The sequence below is a fragment of the Pyxicephalus adspersus genome, chromosome 5 (genome assembly GCF_032062135.1).
Source record: "Pyxicephalus adspersus chromosome 5, UCB_Pads_2.0, whole genome shotgun sequence".
In the NCBI taxonomy this organism is placed as follows: domain Eukaryota; kingdom Metazoa; phylum Chordata; class Amphibia; order Anura; family Pyxicephalidae; genus Pyxicephalus; species Pyxicephalus adspersus.
The window spans coordinates 118,886,692-118,906,832 of NC_092862.1; the positions used below are offsets into that span (position 1 = coordinate 118,886,692).

The 20,141-nt window shown below is 37.4% G+C and overlaps 1 protein-coding gene across 1 annotated transcript in view; it reads left to right on the forward strand.

Moving 5' to 3' along the window:
• Window positions 1-12,251, forward strand: part of LOC140332095 (sodium channel protein type 5 subunit alpha-like) — a 238,635-nt gene extending 226,384 nt beyond the window's left edge. The window contains exons 26-27 of the mRNA XM_072413393.1: window positions 780-1,050; window positions 7,054-12,251. Of these exons, the coding sequence (XP_072269494.1) occupies window positions 780-1,050; window positions 7,054-8,294 (1,512 nt within the window). The 3' untranslated portion in view covers window positions 8,295-12,251. The remainder of the gene's footprint in view (window positions 1-779; window positions 1,051-7,053) is intronic.
• Window positions 12,252-20,141: the final 7,890 nt, after the last annotated feature.

Sequence of the window (20,141 nt, forward strand, 5' to 3'; positions counted from 1 at the left end):
ACTGATTACATAGCAGATATATACCAAACAGCCAAAACATTTAAGCCACTGACACATTAGATTAATACATTGATTATTTGTTTTATATTTTTAATATATTGACTGATCGGTGTACTGTTTCCTTCAGCCTTACATCATCTTCTCCTCAACACGACAATATCTGCTTCATGATGCCTTTTTTGTAGCTCAGAATTCTAGAGCTGATAGCTGTTGCACAGCAGTAATAGCAACAATAACATTTTTGGCATCTTTCCTGTCTGTTTCACTGATGGGAAAATCACCCACATTGTAGGAACACCATCAAATGCTGCAACAATTATTCTATTAGAATCTATGCTGTCCCCTTTCTCAATCATTATTCTATTTTGCTTTCACATTTTAATAGTCAGCTTTTATTTGGTTAGCCCCCTTTGTCCTGTTCGGTACCACACATTAATGCAAAATGTAACTGCTAAGAAAGTATATGGCAAACCTTAGTCTGGAAAGTGTTTTAGGAATGACAGAATAATAGGGGTCCACAGCATTTTTTCAAGGGGGTAATGTGAGGTTGTGGCTTCTTGGGTTCGCTTAAACATCCCAACACAGACACATCTCAGTACTGTACCTCTATTCATAAAGAATTGATATCTTGATAAATATTAGATGTTTCATCTAGGGTCAGAATACTCAAGTCAGCTTGTCAGTGTCGATTTGTCATACTTGTTTATTTGGCTGTAATCATGTAATGCACATGATTTGGTCATTTTGAGAATGTAACCTTATTTCTCCTTATTTTGCAGAACAAATTTCAGGGATTTGTCTTTGATGTGGTGACAAAGCAAGCCTTTGACATTATTATCATGGTGCTCATTTGCCTTAACATGGTCACTATGATGGTAGAAACCGATGAGCAGTCTGAAGACATTGAGGAGTTACTGTACAATATTAACCTGGCATTTGTGGTCATTTTTTCTGGTGAATGTACCCTAAAAATCCTGGCGCTCAGATACTACTATTTCACCATTGGCTGGAACATCTTCGATTTTGTGGTGGTTATCCTTTCAGTTGTGGGTAAGTAGACAAACTGTTCATTTTACAAAGTGAGTTGATGCATAGAATAATGTAAAAAGGTACTGTAATAACATATATAAGCTGGCCCAGACACTAACCACTTAACATTGGTTTAGAATCTATGGTAGTCATTCTGTAAAGGAGGAAAATCTTTACTTAATTCTAGAGATGCAGATACTGCTGCTATCTGGCAATGGGAGGAATTCATCAGGAGGAACCACAGTGCCCAACAATTGCTGGAATTGTTAGATAGCAGCAGCCCCTGCCAGATTGGTGAATATGAAACTTTTCACAGTGCCTGTCAATTACCTTTTTTCTTTAGGAAAACAACAGGGATGTTTTAAAAGAACATGAATGCCTTTTCAAAGATAGAAAAACTTTATAATAAAGATCAGTCCACCCAGGAATAGTATTAGGTAATTTCCTGGCTACCTAAATGTCTAGAATTAGAACAGGGTAATCTCAGTCTCAGTTCCTGTCTCTGTTCATGAAGAATTATAGAATGCCAGACCAATATGTGTAAGAGTCCAAAGATCACTTTAATTTCCAATCCAAGCATTTTATCCGAATGACTCCAATGCAGTGCAGTGTGCAGTGTTTGGTGCAATGTTCTGCAGATGCAACAGATATAGTATGTTTTACTTTGCACAATGTGGAGCAATGTGTTGTGTGTAATGTTCTGCAGTCTAGAGTAGCTTCTGTTCTGTATGAGTTATGTAAGGCGTGCAGCAGTGTGTGATATGAGATCCTACAGCTACCCATGTAAAAAATGAACTATTTAAAACTTTCAAAATGAAAAGTGCTGCCTTAATGTGTGTTCCTCTCTGACTTTTCATTACCAGAAATGTGACATCACTATCTAGATTAAAGCCCACCTATCTTCCTTTCCAAAAGGAGTACAAATATTGGGCAGGGGAATGGCTAGGCTAAGCCTAGACGTCAAGGAAATCCCCAGTAACAAATAATTAACATTTGAAATTTGTTAACTTGTTATGCATTTTTTTATAATTTTCCTGTGTAAGTGTTACATAAGGTTCACATTTGTGAGGCTTATACAAGGAGATGTGTGTGCCTTCATGTGTCAATATGAGACCTTCTTCTATTAGTCTGCTTTGGATTCAAGTTTGTGTAATTGCCACGTGGGTGAGCATGTTAATAAAATGTTGACATATGCTTTATATTAGGTTTTAAATGTATAATTCTATAGCTTTTTTCATTTTGAAAACAGTTAAAGCAATACTAAAAATTGCTGGTGTGCAGGAGCTTTTGCCATAATCGGTATTATGGGCAGAATACTTACTGACCATGGCACACAATTATCTTTTTCTAAGTGCACTGCAAAGATGGCAGATCTGGAAACCTGTTACCGCTGCATCCCCCAAAGCTGCCATCTTTGTTATTAGTGTTCCAGGTCAACTGTAATGCTCTTTGATGATGATGTAGCATTGTCACCAACATCTAGGTCTGTTTATGTCAGTACCATGAATAGATATGTGAAGTGTAAGGGAGAAAAACACCAGGAGCAGGAGAAAAGTTTTTTTTTTTTATGGCAAATGAGACTTTGCCTGTCTGGTGACATTCTTTTGTTAAGTATACCTGAATCTTACATAGAGCAGTGAAGGTCCCTGGCCTTGTTGCTCCTAATGTGTCCTTTCCTGTCTCCCTAAAGAGTGTTTTTAATGTTCTGTGGTCTTAAAACCACTTCAGACCAAAGCAATTGATCTGTTATGCTATTGTCCACCTTTTACCCTTTGATAATTGTCACCTGCTGACAATTGTCAAGGTGGTTCTGACTTTTTTGCCCATTTTCTCTTTAAGGTGACACCTTGTTTCCACTTTACTGTGGTGCCACACTATTTGATTCTGTTTGAAAGTAATTTTCTTTTACCTGCATGGGTTTTTCTTCTGCAAAGTATTCTTCTTTGTCTCATTTTTTTAATCAAGTCCCTGTTTAGACCTCTTCTGCAACTGCCTTGGCACATACATTACAAAGCTGCTTGCCAACTAACTTACAAAGCTGCTTGTCCTTTTCCCAGGTTTTTTCCCTCTCATTATTTTAGTTTCTTTAGCACACTATTAACAGAAAAATAATACTTGGAATCCACTAAACTTGGAAGGACATTTAAAAAACATCAATAAGTGCTTTACAGATTTGCAGCACCAGCTTCAAGACTTTGAAATTGGTGGAGCCTAACAGAACTCAATGGGAGTTATGTAAAAAAAATACAATGTGTGGAGTCCTTACCCAATGGAGCACAGAGAGAGATCCATGAAGGAGGGAAGGTCACATGGTCTCCATGAGGTGTGCTGGGTGCATTGAAATGTGTGTAATGCTCTGCAGCATTGGGTGTATTGCGGGGGTGTCAAACTAAAATACACAGTGGGCAAAATTTAAAAACTTAGACAAAGTTGTAGGCCAAACTTAACTGAAATTGCACCACTACTACAATTCCCTGCGTCAAGAAAACAGTCCAATGTGGGGCTTAATGTTATGAGTGTCTGGAACTCCCTCTTCACTGAAATAGCATTGCTACTACAATTTCCTGCGTCTATAAAACAGTCCAATGCAGGACATGCATATGGAGGTTCATTAAAGGTGTTCCCCTCCATTCACTCATAACTTTATATGTTAAGCCACCTCATTAAGCAATCCCTGAGCCGTGAATCTCATTCTTTTTCTTCTTTTATACACAGGACCCCGCATAGGCAGAGAGGTCGCTGGTCTATAGACGCGCATGATGCCGCTACTACAATTCCCGGCATTACTTCTATCTATAGAAGTAATATATATATATATGAAGTAATATATCTGCCTATGTGTGGCCCCGCGTCTATAAAACAGTTCAATGCGGGGCCACACATAGGCAGAGAGGCGGCTGGTCTATAGACACGAGTAATGCCGGTAATTGTAGTAGCGGCGCTATTTCAATGCAGCGGCAGGCCAGCTGCAATTCATATTTAGGATTCCTTTGGCAGCCAAAAAAAAGGGCATTGCGGGACAGAGTTTGACACCCCTGGTGTATTGGGTGTGAGGTGCTGCAATGTAAGATGTGCTAAGTTTAATGTGCTGCAATGTGCTGTCTTAGCATGCAAGTCCTTTATTAACACAGGTGTTTTTTATCGGTCTAAATGGGAACCTCTCTCATACCCTCATATGGAAAATTATCTTTACTTTCTGTGTGATCACCAAGATGGGAATAAGTGGAAATCTCTTTAGTAGGGGCAGCAGTAATAATTTAGAAGTAGTTGTAAACTTTCTGCACTGCATTCAAAACAAAAAAAAAGTTTTTGCTTGATTTACTAATTTATATAAATGTACACTATTATACAGTCAAATTAACCTCCTTTCGGATTATGATTTTATACATTTTTATTGTTTTGGAGAAATGGGCTTATCTGAGTACTGAGAAGCTGAGAACTTGTCAATGAGATGTATGGTTTTGATCAATTATGTAAGAAACAACTGCCTAAATAAAAACAGATTTTTTTGCTAGTTACATTTACATTCCAACTCTTTAAAAACCACTGAAGACTGGTCTTGACAACTGTGGAAAATTGACCATTGTGAAAATCCCTTTGTAATAAGAAGCAAATATTAACAGTCATGTATTCTGACAATATTTTATAAATGTAACTTTATTTCAGTGTTATAAAGCGTAGTCAGTGATGGGCTAGTTATATATGTTTCATTAATGCCAGACTGTCAGTTTTAAACATTTCAGAGTAATTAGACTAAACTCTAAACAGGATATATTATGCAAAAAACAAACTGTGCACTTTCAATGCTAACTTACATTGGCAAATATGTGAGCACTATTATGGTGTTCAAATTCCCCTAAAGACCTTAAGTGCCACCCTCTGTAAACAAAATCTGTAAATGGTTGTATGCCTGGGACTTGCTATGTAAAGGAGTAGAGAGTACCAATTTTGTGAATAAAGTAAAATTGTGTTAATACATTCACTAGGGGACCTTTCATACCTGTGGTGTAAAATAGCTCAGTTGGATGCTCCTAGACCAGGGGACAGCAACCTTTACTATCAAAAGAGCCATTTTGCCTCCTCTTCCACTAAAGAAAAATAGTCTGGAGCCGCAAAACATAACACAGTTTATAAACTTTTAAAAGTTTTAATATTTTTTTAATTTTACCTGTTACAACAAGTGTGCATGTGTAGGCCTACTTTGAAATAAATTAAACACTGAACTATGCCCCTAGAAGCCTCCAGCTTCTAACGTATCATCCTGTTACATTAGCTGGAGGCTTCTAACGTAACCGGGTAGATTTTTTTGATGGGCAGAGTTCTTTATGTTCTGACGATGCCTTAGCGATGAAATTTTAAGGGGTGTTAGCCACAGGTGTCCCTCATTTGCAGCTTTAATTTTGTTCACCTGTACCCCCCAATCTTGAGTAATTGGGGTTCAGGTGCTAGAAGCCTCCAGCAATGTGTAACAGGGTAGATTATTTTGTTTTCTGACGATGCCTTAGCGATTCAATTGTAGGTGGTGTTAGCCATAAGTGTCCTCCACTTGCACCTCTATTTTGGTCACCTGTACCGCCTCCCCCTCGTTCCAGAGAAATTGGGGTTCAGATGCTAGATGCTTCCAGCAATGTGTAACGGTAGATTTTTTTGATAGGCAGAGTTTTTATGAATTTTTAGGAGGTGTTAGCCACAGGTGTCCCGTACTTGCACCTCAAATTTTTTTCACCTGTACCCCCGTTTCCAGATAAATTGGGGTTTAGGTGCTAGAAGCCTCCAACAATGTGTAACAGGGTAGGGGTTTTTTGATGGGTGGAGTTTTTAGGAGGTGTTAGCCACAGGTGTCCCCCACTTGCACCTCTAATTTTGTTCACCTGTACCCCCTTCCTGTTCCAGAGAAATTGGGGTTCAGGTGCCTCCAGCAATGTGTAACGGTAGATTTTTTTGATGGGCAGAGTTCTTTATGTTCTGATGATAGCCTAACAATTAAATTTTAGGGGGTGTTAGTCACAGGTGTCCCCCACTTGCACCTACATTTTTGGTTTTGTACATCTCCCCATTCCAGAGGAATTGGGGTTCAAAGGAGGGGGATGTCATTGTACACACCCATTTGTACACGCTCCGTGGTAGATTTATTTCACTGGTAGATTTTTTTCATTAGAACACCGGATAGGGAATCCCCCTCCTCCGCAGTGTCTTGGGAGGAAGGGGATCCCCCATCAGAGATCTCCCCGCGGCAGCCGAAGGGAGCCACAACAAGGAGGCTGAAGAGCCGCAGGTTGCAGACCCCTGTCCTAGACGCATGGCAAAAAGTTGATTTGCACCCAAGAACATAACACTCCAACCTAACTAACACATGTGCACTTCCCTGCTGTAATGCAGTTCTTCCAAAAGCAACTGCACAGCATAAAGTGGCTTGTCAATTTTTGGAAGCAGTCTACGATCTGCCACAGCCACATATAAATAATTCACTTTAAACGGGGAGGTTGGGACTACGGCTGAGTCTGGGGCAGGGTGCTGTGGTTCACTGCAGGTCTTTAATGACCCTTATTCATGTGCAAACAAATATTATTTTTTTAATAGTATCAAAAGTGAACCTAGGGCTATTTTCTAACTATGTTAAGTGACAAGATCTTAACTGCTATTCTACTAGACTAAATCACAGTGTCCTATAACAGAATTTTGTTGTACCGAACCCTTATTACAAATACACACACATGAAATATATTTCTCTGATCTTTCTCTCAGAACTGTGACAGTTCATTCTATAAACCTAATTATGCTCCCTTTACTATATACTCTTATTCTGAGCCTCATAAGTAGACAGGGGTTAATATTCCATTTCAATTTAGATAATACTAACTGATTAAAGGAGTTATGAAAATATGTAAACATTAAAACTAATTATATTTTATGTAAAAATCTAAATCTCTAATATAATGCATAATAAATATTTTCCTACAATCGTGTTTTTTTAATTACCTGTTTGAAATGGTTCTAATCAGTCTCTCATTCTGTTTTGTACAGGTATTGTTCTTTCTGATATTATAAAAAATTATTTCGTATCTCCAACGTTATTCAGAATCATTCGGTTAGCACGAATTGGACGTGTTCTGCGACTTATCAGAGGAGCCAAAGGAATAAGGACACTTCTCTTTGCCTTAATGATGTCCCTCCCAGCCTTGTTTAATATTGGCCTCTTGCTTTTCCTTGTTATGTTCATATATGCCATTTTTGGTATGTCAAACTTTGCCTATGTAAAAATGGAAGGTGGAATTGATGACATGTTCAACTTTCAAACATTTGGAAACAGCATGATTTGCCTATTCCAAATCACAACCTCAGCTGGGTGGGATGGCCTCCTCAGCCCAATATTAAACAGTAATTCACCTGACTGTGACCCACAGTTCCCCAACCCGGGAAGCTCATCTCCTGGGAACTGTGGAAATCCCCCTGTTGGGATTGTTTTTTTTGTTAGTTACATTATCATATCATTTCTTATTGTGGTTAATATGTACATAGCCATCATTCTGGAAAACTTCAGTGTGGCCACTGAAGAAAGTACAGAACCTCTAAGCGAAGATGACTTTGAGATGTTTTACGAAGTTTGGGAAAAGTTTGACCCAGAAGCAACACAGTTCATTGATTACTCAGTTCTGTCTACTTTTGCAGACTCACTTGCTGAACCATTACGCATCCCCATACCAAATAAAATTAAACTGATAGCCATGGATCTTCCTATGGTTAGCGGAGACAGGATTCATTGCTTGGATATTTTATTTGCCTTCACCAAAAGAGTTCTTGGAGAATCTGGGGAGATGGATACTTTAAAGATACAAATGGAAGAAAAATTTATGGCAGCCAACCCATCTAAAATTTCTTACGAACCTATCACCACCACTTTAAGACGCAAACAAGAAGAGGTGTCTGCTTGTATCATCCAAAGAGCCTATAGGAGGCATTTGCTTTATCGTTCCATGAAACAAGCCTCATTCCTTTACCGTCACAGGTCCTGTGATGGAAACATTATTGAAGAAGAGGCCCCTGAAAAGGAAGGCCTTATTGCCATCATGATGAATGAAAATTTTGGGCGTCAGTTGGATAAACTAGAGTCTCTTTCTTCTACATCCTTTCCACCTTCTTATGACAGTGTGACCAGGGACACACAGGGTGAAAATGTTGGGTTGGAACAAGAAGACTCTACAAAAAATGACGAAACCACAGATTGTAAAATATTTGCAGACAGAGACAAAGAATCCTTTGTATAATCTTTGTTTTTATTTTCTTCTCTGAAACGCTATCAGATATTGTTTACAGAATGTTACAACGTACAAGTGCACAATAGTTCTGGCAGCCTTCATATTCAATTTATTTGTGAATATAATGAATTACTTTTCAATTGAACTACTGGGGATGAATGCTTTACAATTTGTTGGCTCTGTCTTAGTCAACGTTTGCTTTACATTTCTACATCAAAAACTTATGCAGCCTTCGAAGTACTACCAGTGGTGTGGTTATGAATATGCTAATGTGTACAAGAGTAATGCAATGTATCTCTATACACAGACAAAACCCTGACTGTATACATTCATTTATGGTCTTATACTAGTGTGTTTAGTAAAGGTTATATACAACCTTGCATCTAAATTAAATCCAAATATCACAAGCTGCTGTAGCAAAACTATATACACTTACTGTATATGTCATGAATGGTCTTTCATAAATTTATATTTGATATTTTTTTTACATACAAAAAAAAAATTTTCTTTCTTTCCAAAGGGAGAGCAGATAGTTATTTGAAATCTGCATTTGAAACTCTCTAATTATGTAATATTTAAAAAAAAAAGTAAAAGATTATTGGATCTTGCTGCTGATACCTGTACAAAATATTTGCTGTTATTGCTTAGCATGGGTAATACAAATAAAGCTTTTTAAATTGGTTCAATTAAGGTGTACTAAATATTTAGCCATTTATGTCAAAGGAAAGTGTCTTAGAAGAACTTTTACATTAAAATTTTTGTTTTAGACTGATTATTATAAGAAATTCATTTGGACCATTGACATATTTTTATGACGGCCAACTGGAGATTGCACATTTTGTTGAATGGTCTTGATCACTACCTTTTTTGTATTCATATTTCTAATCCATTGATAACCTAAAAAGTCTGCCTAATACCCCAATATTGGGTGGTTTAACTCTCCTGCTGTTTTTTTATTTTTTGTTCTGTCTCTCAGGGAGTCCTGTGGTGACATCTTTGCACCTCAGTTCTTAGCTCTGCCAGCCTGTCAATGCTCTTACAAGGATGCCCTACTTTTGCCACTAAATTCTGATATGTCAATTTAATCTTCTTTATGCAAGGTGCTGCAGGATCAGGAAACTTAATTACTTGACTTTGTAATAGCTGAGGCAGGGTTTAGGGGCTGAAGAAGTAGAGGTATCTATTTGTTAGTGTCCCCAGGGGATATCTGATTAGAGAATGAAGTCAGCCCGTTGACACCCATCCATAACATTTAAAGCTGACTTTTCTTGTCATCTTTACACAAGGCATATGTCATCCATACATAGGACTAAACCATTACTAGTCTACAACAGTTTTCCATTCTTCCCTATGTGTAGCGATCAGCCCTTTGTGACAATCTTTATTTTCAGCATATAGTCACTTGTCTTCCTTCTGTTTGCTAAAATGTGTAAAAGTAATGGATTCTAGGCAGCATTATTCTGATTAACGCACTCAAGGCTTGATGTAAAAATGACATTCAATACAGAGTAGAGTATACGAGTTTACTGACAGTAGGGGAAAGGGTGGCACTTTATATAATACTTATAATGAGAAATAATAATTGTTGCATTGTACTGTGCTCCTCTCCTACACAAAACTGCACTTTATATAGCTGATTTATCAGAAAACATATAACAATGACACAAAAACAGCTCCAAAGATTCTGTAACCTTTATATTTTACATGCCTTTGTGACATAAACCTGAAGCTTTAAATAAAAATTAGTTTTAATAGGAATGCGGAGCCCCCTTGTACTGACATGGACACGCTCACAAACCTACAGAGAACTTTTTCTGTGACATCATATGTCAGGTTTTATCAGGCTGAACAACTGCTGCCATTATATGGGGAATCAAACAGTGCCAAGTGGCACTACTAACTTGCTAGAAAAAATGTTGGCAGGAAAATGTTAAGCCCTTTCCCACAGGCAGTCCTCATTCCTTCTACAAAAAGGCAGATGACTATCTGAAATGCCAATTCGTATCATGGATCTGCCCTATTAAGATCTGTTTGTTGTTAGAAAAGATACTACCATAGGCTCATATTCTGTTCTATAAGTATCAATGGTAGCATCACCAAAATCACAAATGTTATTAGCATAAATTGTTTTAGATGACTTGCAAAAACTGCAAATAAATATTTGGTATCCTGGAAAAGTTCAACAAGTTTGAGTCAGGTATGGAGTGCTTAGATTAAAATTTAGTGCTTAATTAGCTAAGTCAATAAGGTGTACTCACTCCATTCATCCAAGCAAGTACAAAAAAAAATCCTTTTTTTAGTTTTCTATGCACATGTTTAGGTATTCAAAGTCAACATAGTTTAATATAATTACTAAAAATGAGCATTGCCATAGCTTAGTGCATTCAAAAAATCAATTCCAGACAGTTTGGAGCTGTATATTTTTGTAGAATTCAAATCTTTGACAAAACAGAACAAATTTTCCTACTTTCTAAAAAAAAAACTGCTGAGCATATTTAGTAATTTCTCTTTTGTTTGTGTGAAAAAAGTGGTTCAATTGAGAAAGATTCTCCATTCCAAGGATCAAGCCTGTCCAAATACAATAGGCTGTTTTGAGTTTTATTTTTAATACCACCTAATACCAATAAAAATATGGGTGTATTATCGCCTAATCATTCTTCATCCATTAATTATCAGTTATTTGGTAAACTTGCCCCGGCTGGACAAAATAAAGGTTTTGAAGGAACATTTTGTCTTTTAGAACAGCAAATAAAACAGCCTTAGACAAGAAGATACATGTTGGTATTTTAAGACTCTTAGTCCATATTGATAATATTGATTTATTTAACACTGCATGAGATTTTTACTTTTAATTGTTACAGCAAACCTTGAGTGCAATCCTTCCCTTAAGTAATGGTTATCGAGCACCAAGGCTAAAGCCACAATACTTGTAGGTCTTCTAAACTCCACTATAATCCTGTATCAGGTATTACAGTTATCATATCTGTGTCTATGCCTTTTAAATTACAAATTTGATTTATTTAATGTAAAGTTACAGAGTAACCCATAATGACTAGCAGAGATCCATGCTTTCTCAGAATATTGGCTAATGGTTCTGTCAATTCATGGCACAAAAGTGAGCAAACTCGGGAGTGTTTTCCATGGCAAATAATTAGATTCACACTGTTTTTGGTTTTTAATTAACAGTTTTCAGGATGCTAAAGCACAACTTAATATAAAGAAAAGAGCAGCACTGGGGGGAAGAGGGTGTTTGGGTTGTAGTCTTTTAAACTAGTTGGTGGTGACCCATAAATGGTCAGAGTTTGATATGTCAGATTAAGATTTGAGCAATGCTTTGTTAGTACATTTTTTAATCAGACAGATCAATAGCAGACTACATGTGGGCCAGCTTTATTGGTGCAATTGGAACAGATATGCATGGACTGGAAAGGCAATAAGTGTAATCATTGATTGGGCACTAATGGTACATCCTTACCATTTTTTCTCCTATTTTCACAAATCCTGTGTTATGCATGTGTGAATGATCCATGCCTTGCTTATCATGGCGTGCCTTGTGTCCAATGCACAATTGTTTATACAATGCTTGCTCCTGCTATGCTAGAAAAGAATTACGTTTTTTTTTAATGAGGCAATAAAATCAATTTCCTGTTCCAAAAATTGCCAATTATGACTGTGTACAGTTTACCTGTGTGTAACATTTAATTTGTACATTATTATTCTTTTACTCCCCAGACAAATTGTTATAGGCATCAACTTTGTCAGCTAATATTGATTTTACTGACGGTGTGTACAACACTTCCATTGCCCTTACTGTAAAGAATTATGTCTGTGTTGCACATGGAAATTTACTTCTATTCTTAAGTGATGTCCACCTGTCACCTATACAGCACATGTAAGAAAAAGTTCCCATGAGAACTTCTTGTATTGACCTTGAATATACTTGAATAAAATTATCATTCTTTTTAACTTTGTCGTTTTTCATTTTGATACCCTCTTTATTCAGTTGTCCTATGTATTGAAATCTTAGACATTAGATATTTTTTTAGGATATTTTTTGTTTTTATATTAAACAATATTGAAATCCAAAATGTTTGCTTTGGATAGAGTAAGGAAGGGTTAACATTACTATAAAGTTTATTCATTGTAATTTGTTTGTCTGTGTCCAATGGGTAGAATTATTTTCACTTCCTCACCAGTAGACATTGGACATCAGCAAGATGGTATTCTATACCTGTCCTAGCCACAGCACAAATGTTTGATTCTCCCTCGGCTCCTGGTGACAATGATCATTCAGATAATTATAGACAAATCTCTTTAACAAGAACATTAAGAGCAAAAAAATAAACAAACCTATGAAGAAAGCACAGAATATTTGTTTATAGTGTAATACAAAAATTGTTACAATATTACATTTTAAATACATTTTATTTTCCAAATTAGTTTATCCTTTCTTGTAAAAATTTATTAACAGTTAAATATTTCCTTTCCCAATCTGATTAGGGAAACATATAGGAATATTATTACAAATTATTACATATTATTGAGAAAATGTAAGAGGCTGGTGACTGCTCACCAAAATGTGAAGCCAAAAGAATGGAGTTTTATGGTGAGTTGCAACAAAAATAATCAAACGTTTATTAAATAACTCAAGGTAAAAACAGTATCAAGTTTGTGAGAGCGACTGAAGAAGTGGGTCATTACCCACAAAAGCACTTGGATTCTTAGATTTTGGTCCTTTTATGGAACATTGAATGCAATAACAACCATGAATGTGTTTTAATATTTGCCTTGTTATACTAATATCGTATGATTATTGACAACAAGTCTCTTGAATATACACATATTTTTACCTTGAGTTCTTTATTAAATGTTTGATGTTTTATTTTTGGAAACTCACCATGACACCCCATTTTTTTTTGGCTACATCTTTTGGTGAGTGGTCACGGGCCTATTGGTCTTTTACTTTTTACCCCTTGGGGAGGTGGCAACCTACATACTAATTATTTATAGGGAACTTATTTACTCCTTTGCATGTTTTTTTATATATTACTGATATAAGTGATAAAATAAGTAATAAAAAGGCAAAAATAGATCTGAATGATGAACGGTTTAATCCAAACCCTTGCACAGCCAAATTCTGCACAGCCTATTTCAGAGGACCACAAGTACGAGAATTTTAATCTTCATGCACCATTCATACATGGGGAAAATTGCCAGTTCTTTGAATAGCAAACTGAAGTGAAAGTCTGTTTGCAGCATCAAAGTCCCAAGAACACATACATCTGTGTCAATATGGCATCACAACCGCTGGAAATTAGATGTTTCTTCCTAATTAGCAATAAAAAAACAGACAAATAATTAAATGATGAAATGTGTAGAATGCAATTCTATAAACAATGTCAATGTCAGGGGTGACATTGTTCTAATTCTATAAACAATGTCCCAATGCCAGGGGTGTTCAGAATGTTCACCTTTTATTTTGATGGTCTAAATCCTCTTGAATGCTTTGGATTCTAGGCAGAGAGATACATACACAAATAATATATATATATGGGGACTGTTTTACCCACCTAAGCATCTGTATTTATGTCCATCTAGTCCTAAAATTAACTAAGCACTGCCCAGTCTGGTGGAGAAGGAGACTTGTTTTGCTCTAAAGCCATTAAAGTGAACCTCATAAAACTCAAAAAAAAGCGTAGATAACCCTTTTATATTAAGTAAACAAATGTGTTTTTAATTGACATTTTTTTTAAAAAAGGAAGGGGAGGACCCCCTTCTTCAGCCTGCACCGTGTGAGATCACATGCCTTAAGCAGAAGCCCGAAGAAGAGGAATAACATGGTGGTGCCGGCGGTTCTTCCATGCCGGGACAAAGGAACGATCCGGGTAGAATTCAAATCTAATTGGTTGGGGGATCAAGGGCTCAGCAAAAGTAAAAACTGGAGTAAAGCTTTAAGAAAAGGGTATTTAAGAAGTAAAAAAAAATTACTAAAACCTGGTAATTTATATAAACTGAGAATCCTTTGGGCAGTGCCTACTTGCTCTACAGTTGCCTAAAAACAATATTGCAGGGGGTGTGGCTATCAGCATTGTCACAGGGTAATCACAAGCAAATAGCTTGTCAATCGAATCCTGACCACTCCCAGAGCTTTCTGCTACTTTCTGCATTGGCTGCATTGTCTCTGTTGCTGAAACCCTCCCACTGGGTTCTGCAATGTCATGATGGGGGCACATGGGAGACAAAAATAAAGGAGGATTTGGCCCCGAGGAAATTTTGGCGGTGCGTGGCTCTGGCCAGTGTACCCCCGAACGGGGTCAGTATAAGGATGCTGGGAGGGCACAATGACCAGAGCCACGTGGACTATATCCCCTGAACGTAACACAGGCTCAGGGAAGTGAGCAGGTCTCTGAACACAACCAGCTCACTTTCTAATTGCAGGCTCTGAGCTGCGATGGGGGAGTGGGCGGGTTCTGGCATCATGACATCACTAAAGGGGTTTCTTCCCTTTTGAGTAACACCCAGCTCCCCCCACATGCACGGTCCGGTAAATTTAGTGGTCTCCTGGTCCGAAAAGGTTGGCGACCATTGGTTTAAGTATTAACTATTCCTAACAATATCTGTTACTTTCACACAAAAAATAGTCACTACCAATTATATTTTGTGACAACATGTGTTCTGTAACATAATATTTACTGGTGACATAATTAACCATATATGTTAATACTATGTTTTGTAAGCTTGAAATGAACACAAAGGTGACTTTCCTATTGTATTCTCTTACATACAAAATTCCTTATTACCAAATGGCTTTTCTCTTGCCCTGGCCAATTATAACTGCTAACATTTTTTCCTTACCGGAGTCCTTTAAGGTAGCTGATAGCTAAAGATAGATCTACAGAAGCATTTTGCATCCTCGGCAGCAAAAAAAAAATTAAATTATAACCATATTAAACAAAACTATGTTCCCTTGTTTTCATTTCTAAATCACAAGCATTTTGACGAATGATCTTAGAAAAGCCTTAGCCCTAAGTATTTTTTCTATAAAATATGAACTTGTTATGCGCTATGAAATTAAAGCTTAATACCCTTGGAAAAATATATCAACCAGAAGAATTTTGTGAAAAATAAAAGAGCTTTGTAAACAGAATGATTAGCGAGTGTTGTTAAAAGCTTGGTAACGTGGGCGGAACAGAACGTGTGAATAGATTGCGTTCCTATATTGGCCATTATTATTGCATGTTGCCTGGTGTGTACTTTGCAGCTATTTCAATGAACACTCCAGGTGTTTTGTTAAATAGAAACAGGGCTTTTTTGGCATCATTTTGACTACACGTGGTTGCCATGCAGAAATGCTGTGTGTTAAGCAGAGAAACGTTCTATTTTGTAAAATCTGATAAATTGATTTACAAGAATTTAATTGCCTTAAAACTATGTACAGACATCTGATTTCTGTTGCTGAAAACAATCTTTTGTGATCCTTTCCAGTGACAGTAGAAGAAATTAGCACAGTACACACAGGGAAGGGGAAGATGGTATCCTGCTGCAACTTCCCCTAGAGGAAATGACAACAGACGTCCCCACTTGCTTGTATAGTGGTCCGCCCAGGAGGATCGCTAACTGATGAAGGGGAACCTAATGCAACCTAGTGCTTATAGTCATAACATCTGATAGTAGAATATTTGGTATTCTGTTCAAAATACCAGTAAGGTTAAAAGAAAGTTAACACTGATCTTCCCATTGGGGAATTAGCCTGTCACTTCCTGTCCCGTGTTAAAAAACGGCCCTGAGAAGTGAAAATGAAAAATAGATTGAAGTCACAAGAGGGGTTTGGAAGGAAGGAGGGTAGAGGAAGCTTTAGGGGTCAAAAGGGTGAAAAGGTGTGTTTTCCAACCTGATAGGTGGATACTGACTTCACTGGGAAGGCTCTTCAGGGGTTGGGCTACAGGATTGCAGGGAAGGGGCCCTGGTGGCCATCTAAACAGAACAGAATTCTGATTATCCAGCTGTGTTGTGGCAACCTGATTGGCAGCAGCAATATCTTCAAGAGTTTTTAGTGTATCAAGATGTTGATGAGGGAACCCTCTAAGTTATGGTATTCCTCTTGGTAGTGCCCAGTAGTGGTAACTCTAGATTGGTGGTGGTGTATTTTGCAGTAGGTTTTTTACAATTGTTCCTAAGGCAGTGCAGTGAGGATGGGGGCCTTGTCTGCTGCAGATACACGGGGTGGTTTTCTGTTTATCATTGGTATCTTCAAAGACCAGTGACCCAAAGTTTGGTTATTGATGATCATTGATCTTGAAGTGGTTTATTGTTGAAATATTTTTCATTATAGCAAGTTATTGGTAAAGCTGGGTAATGTGTATTAAAGGGCTGCTACAGCCACTGAACGCCACTCATGTGACCCTATCATGGAGCACCCATCTATAGAATCTAGTAGGCTACAATAGATTACATTTTTGTTATTGGGTTTAGATACAATATAACTATTGCCTATTTGACAGCAGTTTCATGGAATAAAATACAGAACATGAATGCAGTTTGAAAGCTTTGCAGGATAGTATTTGTGCGGCATTAGCAATTCACAGGTACCTATTTTATTTTGCCATTTCCAGAAAAGGTTTGCTTCATGAGTTCTCAATGTGCAAGTTTTAAATGTAATTAAAAGCAGAATAGAAAAAACAATCAATGTACTACAATTAGTCTAAAGATAAAAAAAATAATTTTCATGGCCATTTCATTATTTTTTGGTATTTTGCACTTTACTCACATAATGAATGTTACCAGCAATATGATATTATAAATATTGTGAAGGAAATCTGAGATGTTATGGGATGAGAAGGTATTAGCAAATTAGGCAATACAAAATCTCACAGAATAAGGAATCTGCACAATTTTCTTTGATGAAGAACCGGAGGATGTTCCTGTTATTCAAAACAGGTCTAAAGTCAAAATGTAAAGAATTTGTGATTTTCTAATTTAAGTTTAAGTGTGCAAAAACAGTATCCTAAAAATTCTAACTCTCAAATTATACCTTAAAAGCACTTCTTCCCCATGAGGCGTATACCTGTATTTCGGCAATGTAATGTTTAAGTGAATATCAAAAGTCATTGCTAGTTGAATGAGATTTGGTGATGTTGTTGTTCTGCTCATTATTGGATGGATATCTGTATCTAAAAACCTGCGCATAGGAATCTCCCTACTTCTACTTCATTGTTATATTCATTGTTTGGATCTATGCTTCCTCCACCAACTCCAACTTCTTGGGTTATTCTTCAACTCCTTGGCCTCTGCCAGAAACGCATTGAATATCTGGTTTACCTAAAGGTCAAAGTGCTCTGTGGGAACCCCCCTCTTATGGTATATACTTAACTGTGGCTGTTTACAGTGACATCATTCTGCATTGGGAAGTTGAGTGGGGAAGATGCTACCTGCAGACTTCCACACAATGGTGAACAATTTACCCGGGAACAAGTGAGACATGGAAATGGGGAATATAGTGCTGGCTGGATGCTTGGCTTCCATAGAAAGGCACATTAAGTTAGGAACAACTGAACGATACATGTATGGGAACTAAGATCTAGCTGTCCTATGTGCCTGACTTTATATACATTTGAAAATAAAGCGTATTTAAGCATTGTGCTCCCTGCTACATTATCACATTCCAGCAAATTATAAAGGTATGTTGTCCTGCTGACTTGGGTTGGCGAGGTGGGGGTTATAGCACCAAAATGGCGGGAGATGGGCCGGTAGAAAAAGATACAATATTATACATTTGGTATACAAATAAAAGAAGTATATGTGCTCATTGCTTCTGTTATTTAGAAGTACCCAGCACAGAAGGCAAAGCAGCTCCCAGACTGATGTCTATGGCCATCTGGTGCTACCACTACGACAAGCATCAGTTCCAGCTTGGCCTTTGCTGCACCTGTTCTCTTACTGAGATAGCATGGCAGTGATTTACACACTTGTTAGTGACTTAAGCTTGAAGTTAGCAGGACAGCTCATGTCCTGGGACACAGCGCATACACTGAGGATCAAGTTAGAGGCCTGGGACAGACAGACAGATAGAGTATTTTATCCTAAAAAATTGAAAGATGAGTTTTCAATCAATTCTTTATTCTTTAATGTTATCAGAATATTATGAGTTTAGTATTTATAGGCTAAGGCTTATAATGAATTCCATTTCAGGCACAAAAGGCTCTTACAGCCTTGCATGTTAGCTTCTACATATTAAAGTAGAACCCCCACTAAATCTTAAAAAAAACAAACTTGTTCAGTTAAAGTTTATAAATGATATTAAATGTTTGTTTTTCCAGCAAAAACTTTTTGGCTAAAGAAATGCATCTTCTAGTCCCAAACTATACCCACTCTTCAACCTTGTTACCATTTCAAGGGTTTATAGTTTTCTGAATGAGGTAATGATTAATCTGACATACGTATTTCTGTCTCTTCCACTTTTCTTTGAGTCCTTGATGTCCCCAGAACCCTGGGCGTGATTTACATGTGATGATTTTGGAAAGCTGTGACCATTTGAGGGTGGAAGATGGGTGGCATTGGTGAGACCAGTTGTATGGTGAAGAAGGAGCCTATGGGAGTAAGGAATATGTATTTTGATGTATTCATTACCCTATGGAAAAGGCAATTTTTCTTACTTAATTGGAGTTCAGATTTTACCACTGCTAAAATAGGTATCCAAAATCCAGTTTCTGCAATTCATTTTGCACAAAATTGGGATTGGGAGTACCAAAATTGTGAGCCATTCTACCTTGATTGAAATGCATTATCCTATCTTCCTAACAGGTTTTAGAAAGCAGGAAGTAAAAAGAAGGGACTAAAGCAGAGAGGTCAGGGAGGACCCCAGCAATGCATGTGTGGGGGAGCAGTCTGCAGGTAGGTCTCTAATAGCAGTAGGTACAGAGTGTGCAGCAGATAGCGTTTTTTTCGCATTCCTGGCTTGAGACTTGACGTATGAAATGAATTGAACTGTGCAGTCTTATAGTATGCCACTCCTGACATTTAACTCCACTGATATAAGCTTTTTCGTCATTTTTTGTGAAAGTGTAAACACTGGGCCTGGCATACCTATTGCACTCATACATAACAGACTAAAAGATAAAGTAAGATTTGTAGTCCTGCTGTGTAACTATTGCTTCCAGATTTTGTAGAACTGCAAATTTCAGCCTTTCAGCCTCCAGCTGTTAATATGTTTGCAGTTTTAGGGAACATCTAAGAGCTTGTTTTATGGATTAAATGTTAAATATCAAAGTACTGGGTTCAAAGTCTCTGAAAAACATCAGCCATGTACTTATACCTGGCCCTGCTAATGGGAAAGAATGTAAGATAAAATGTAGAAGAGGGACTCTACTAGGAAGCAGCAACATTACATAAATTCTACTGGTTTATTGAGTGCTGTGATGGCACAGGGAACATTATATCCTATTAAACCCACTTACATTTGGCTACACACAGTATTTGTACATGCTACCATTTCTCTTACTAATAAAAATGTTTTCTTAAGAAATATTTGGGGACTTGTATTATGTTGCATAGGATTTTAACCTTCTGATTATGGAAGTATGATGTGTCTCTGTCACTGTGATAAATGACTACACACAGGTTTGGCTATACATATTTAAATTGTTGGGATATTCCCACCAGATAGGAATGTAGACAGAAATCACTGGACTGCATAGACCCCATAGCAAAATTTTGGATGTGGCTTTGTGTTACCCACATCCATTCCCCACCCACTCCCCTTGACGCTCCCAAGGTTAGTTACATAAGTTGGGCATCTGCATATGACAAGTCCTGGTATACAGGCATAACATGGCATCTGAGGCATTGTTGCTGTCTGCT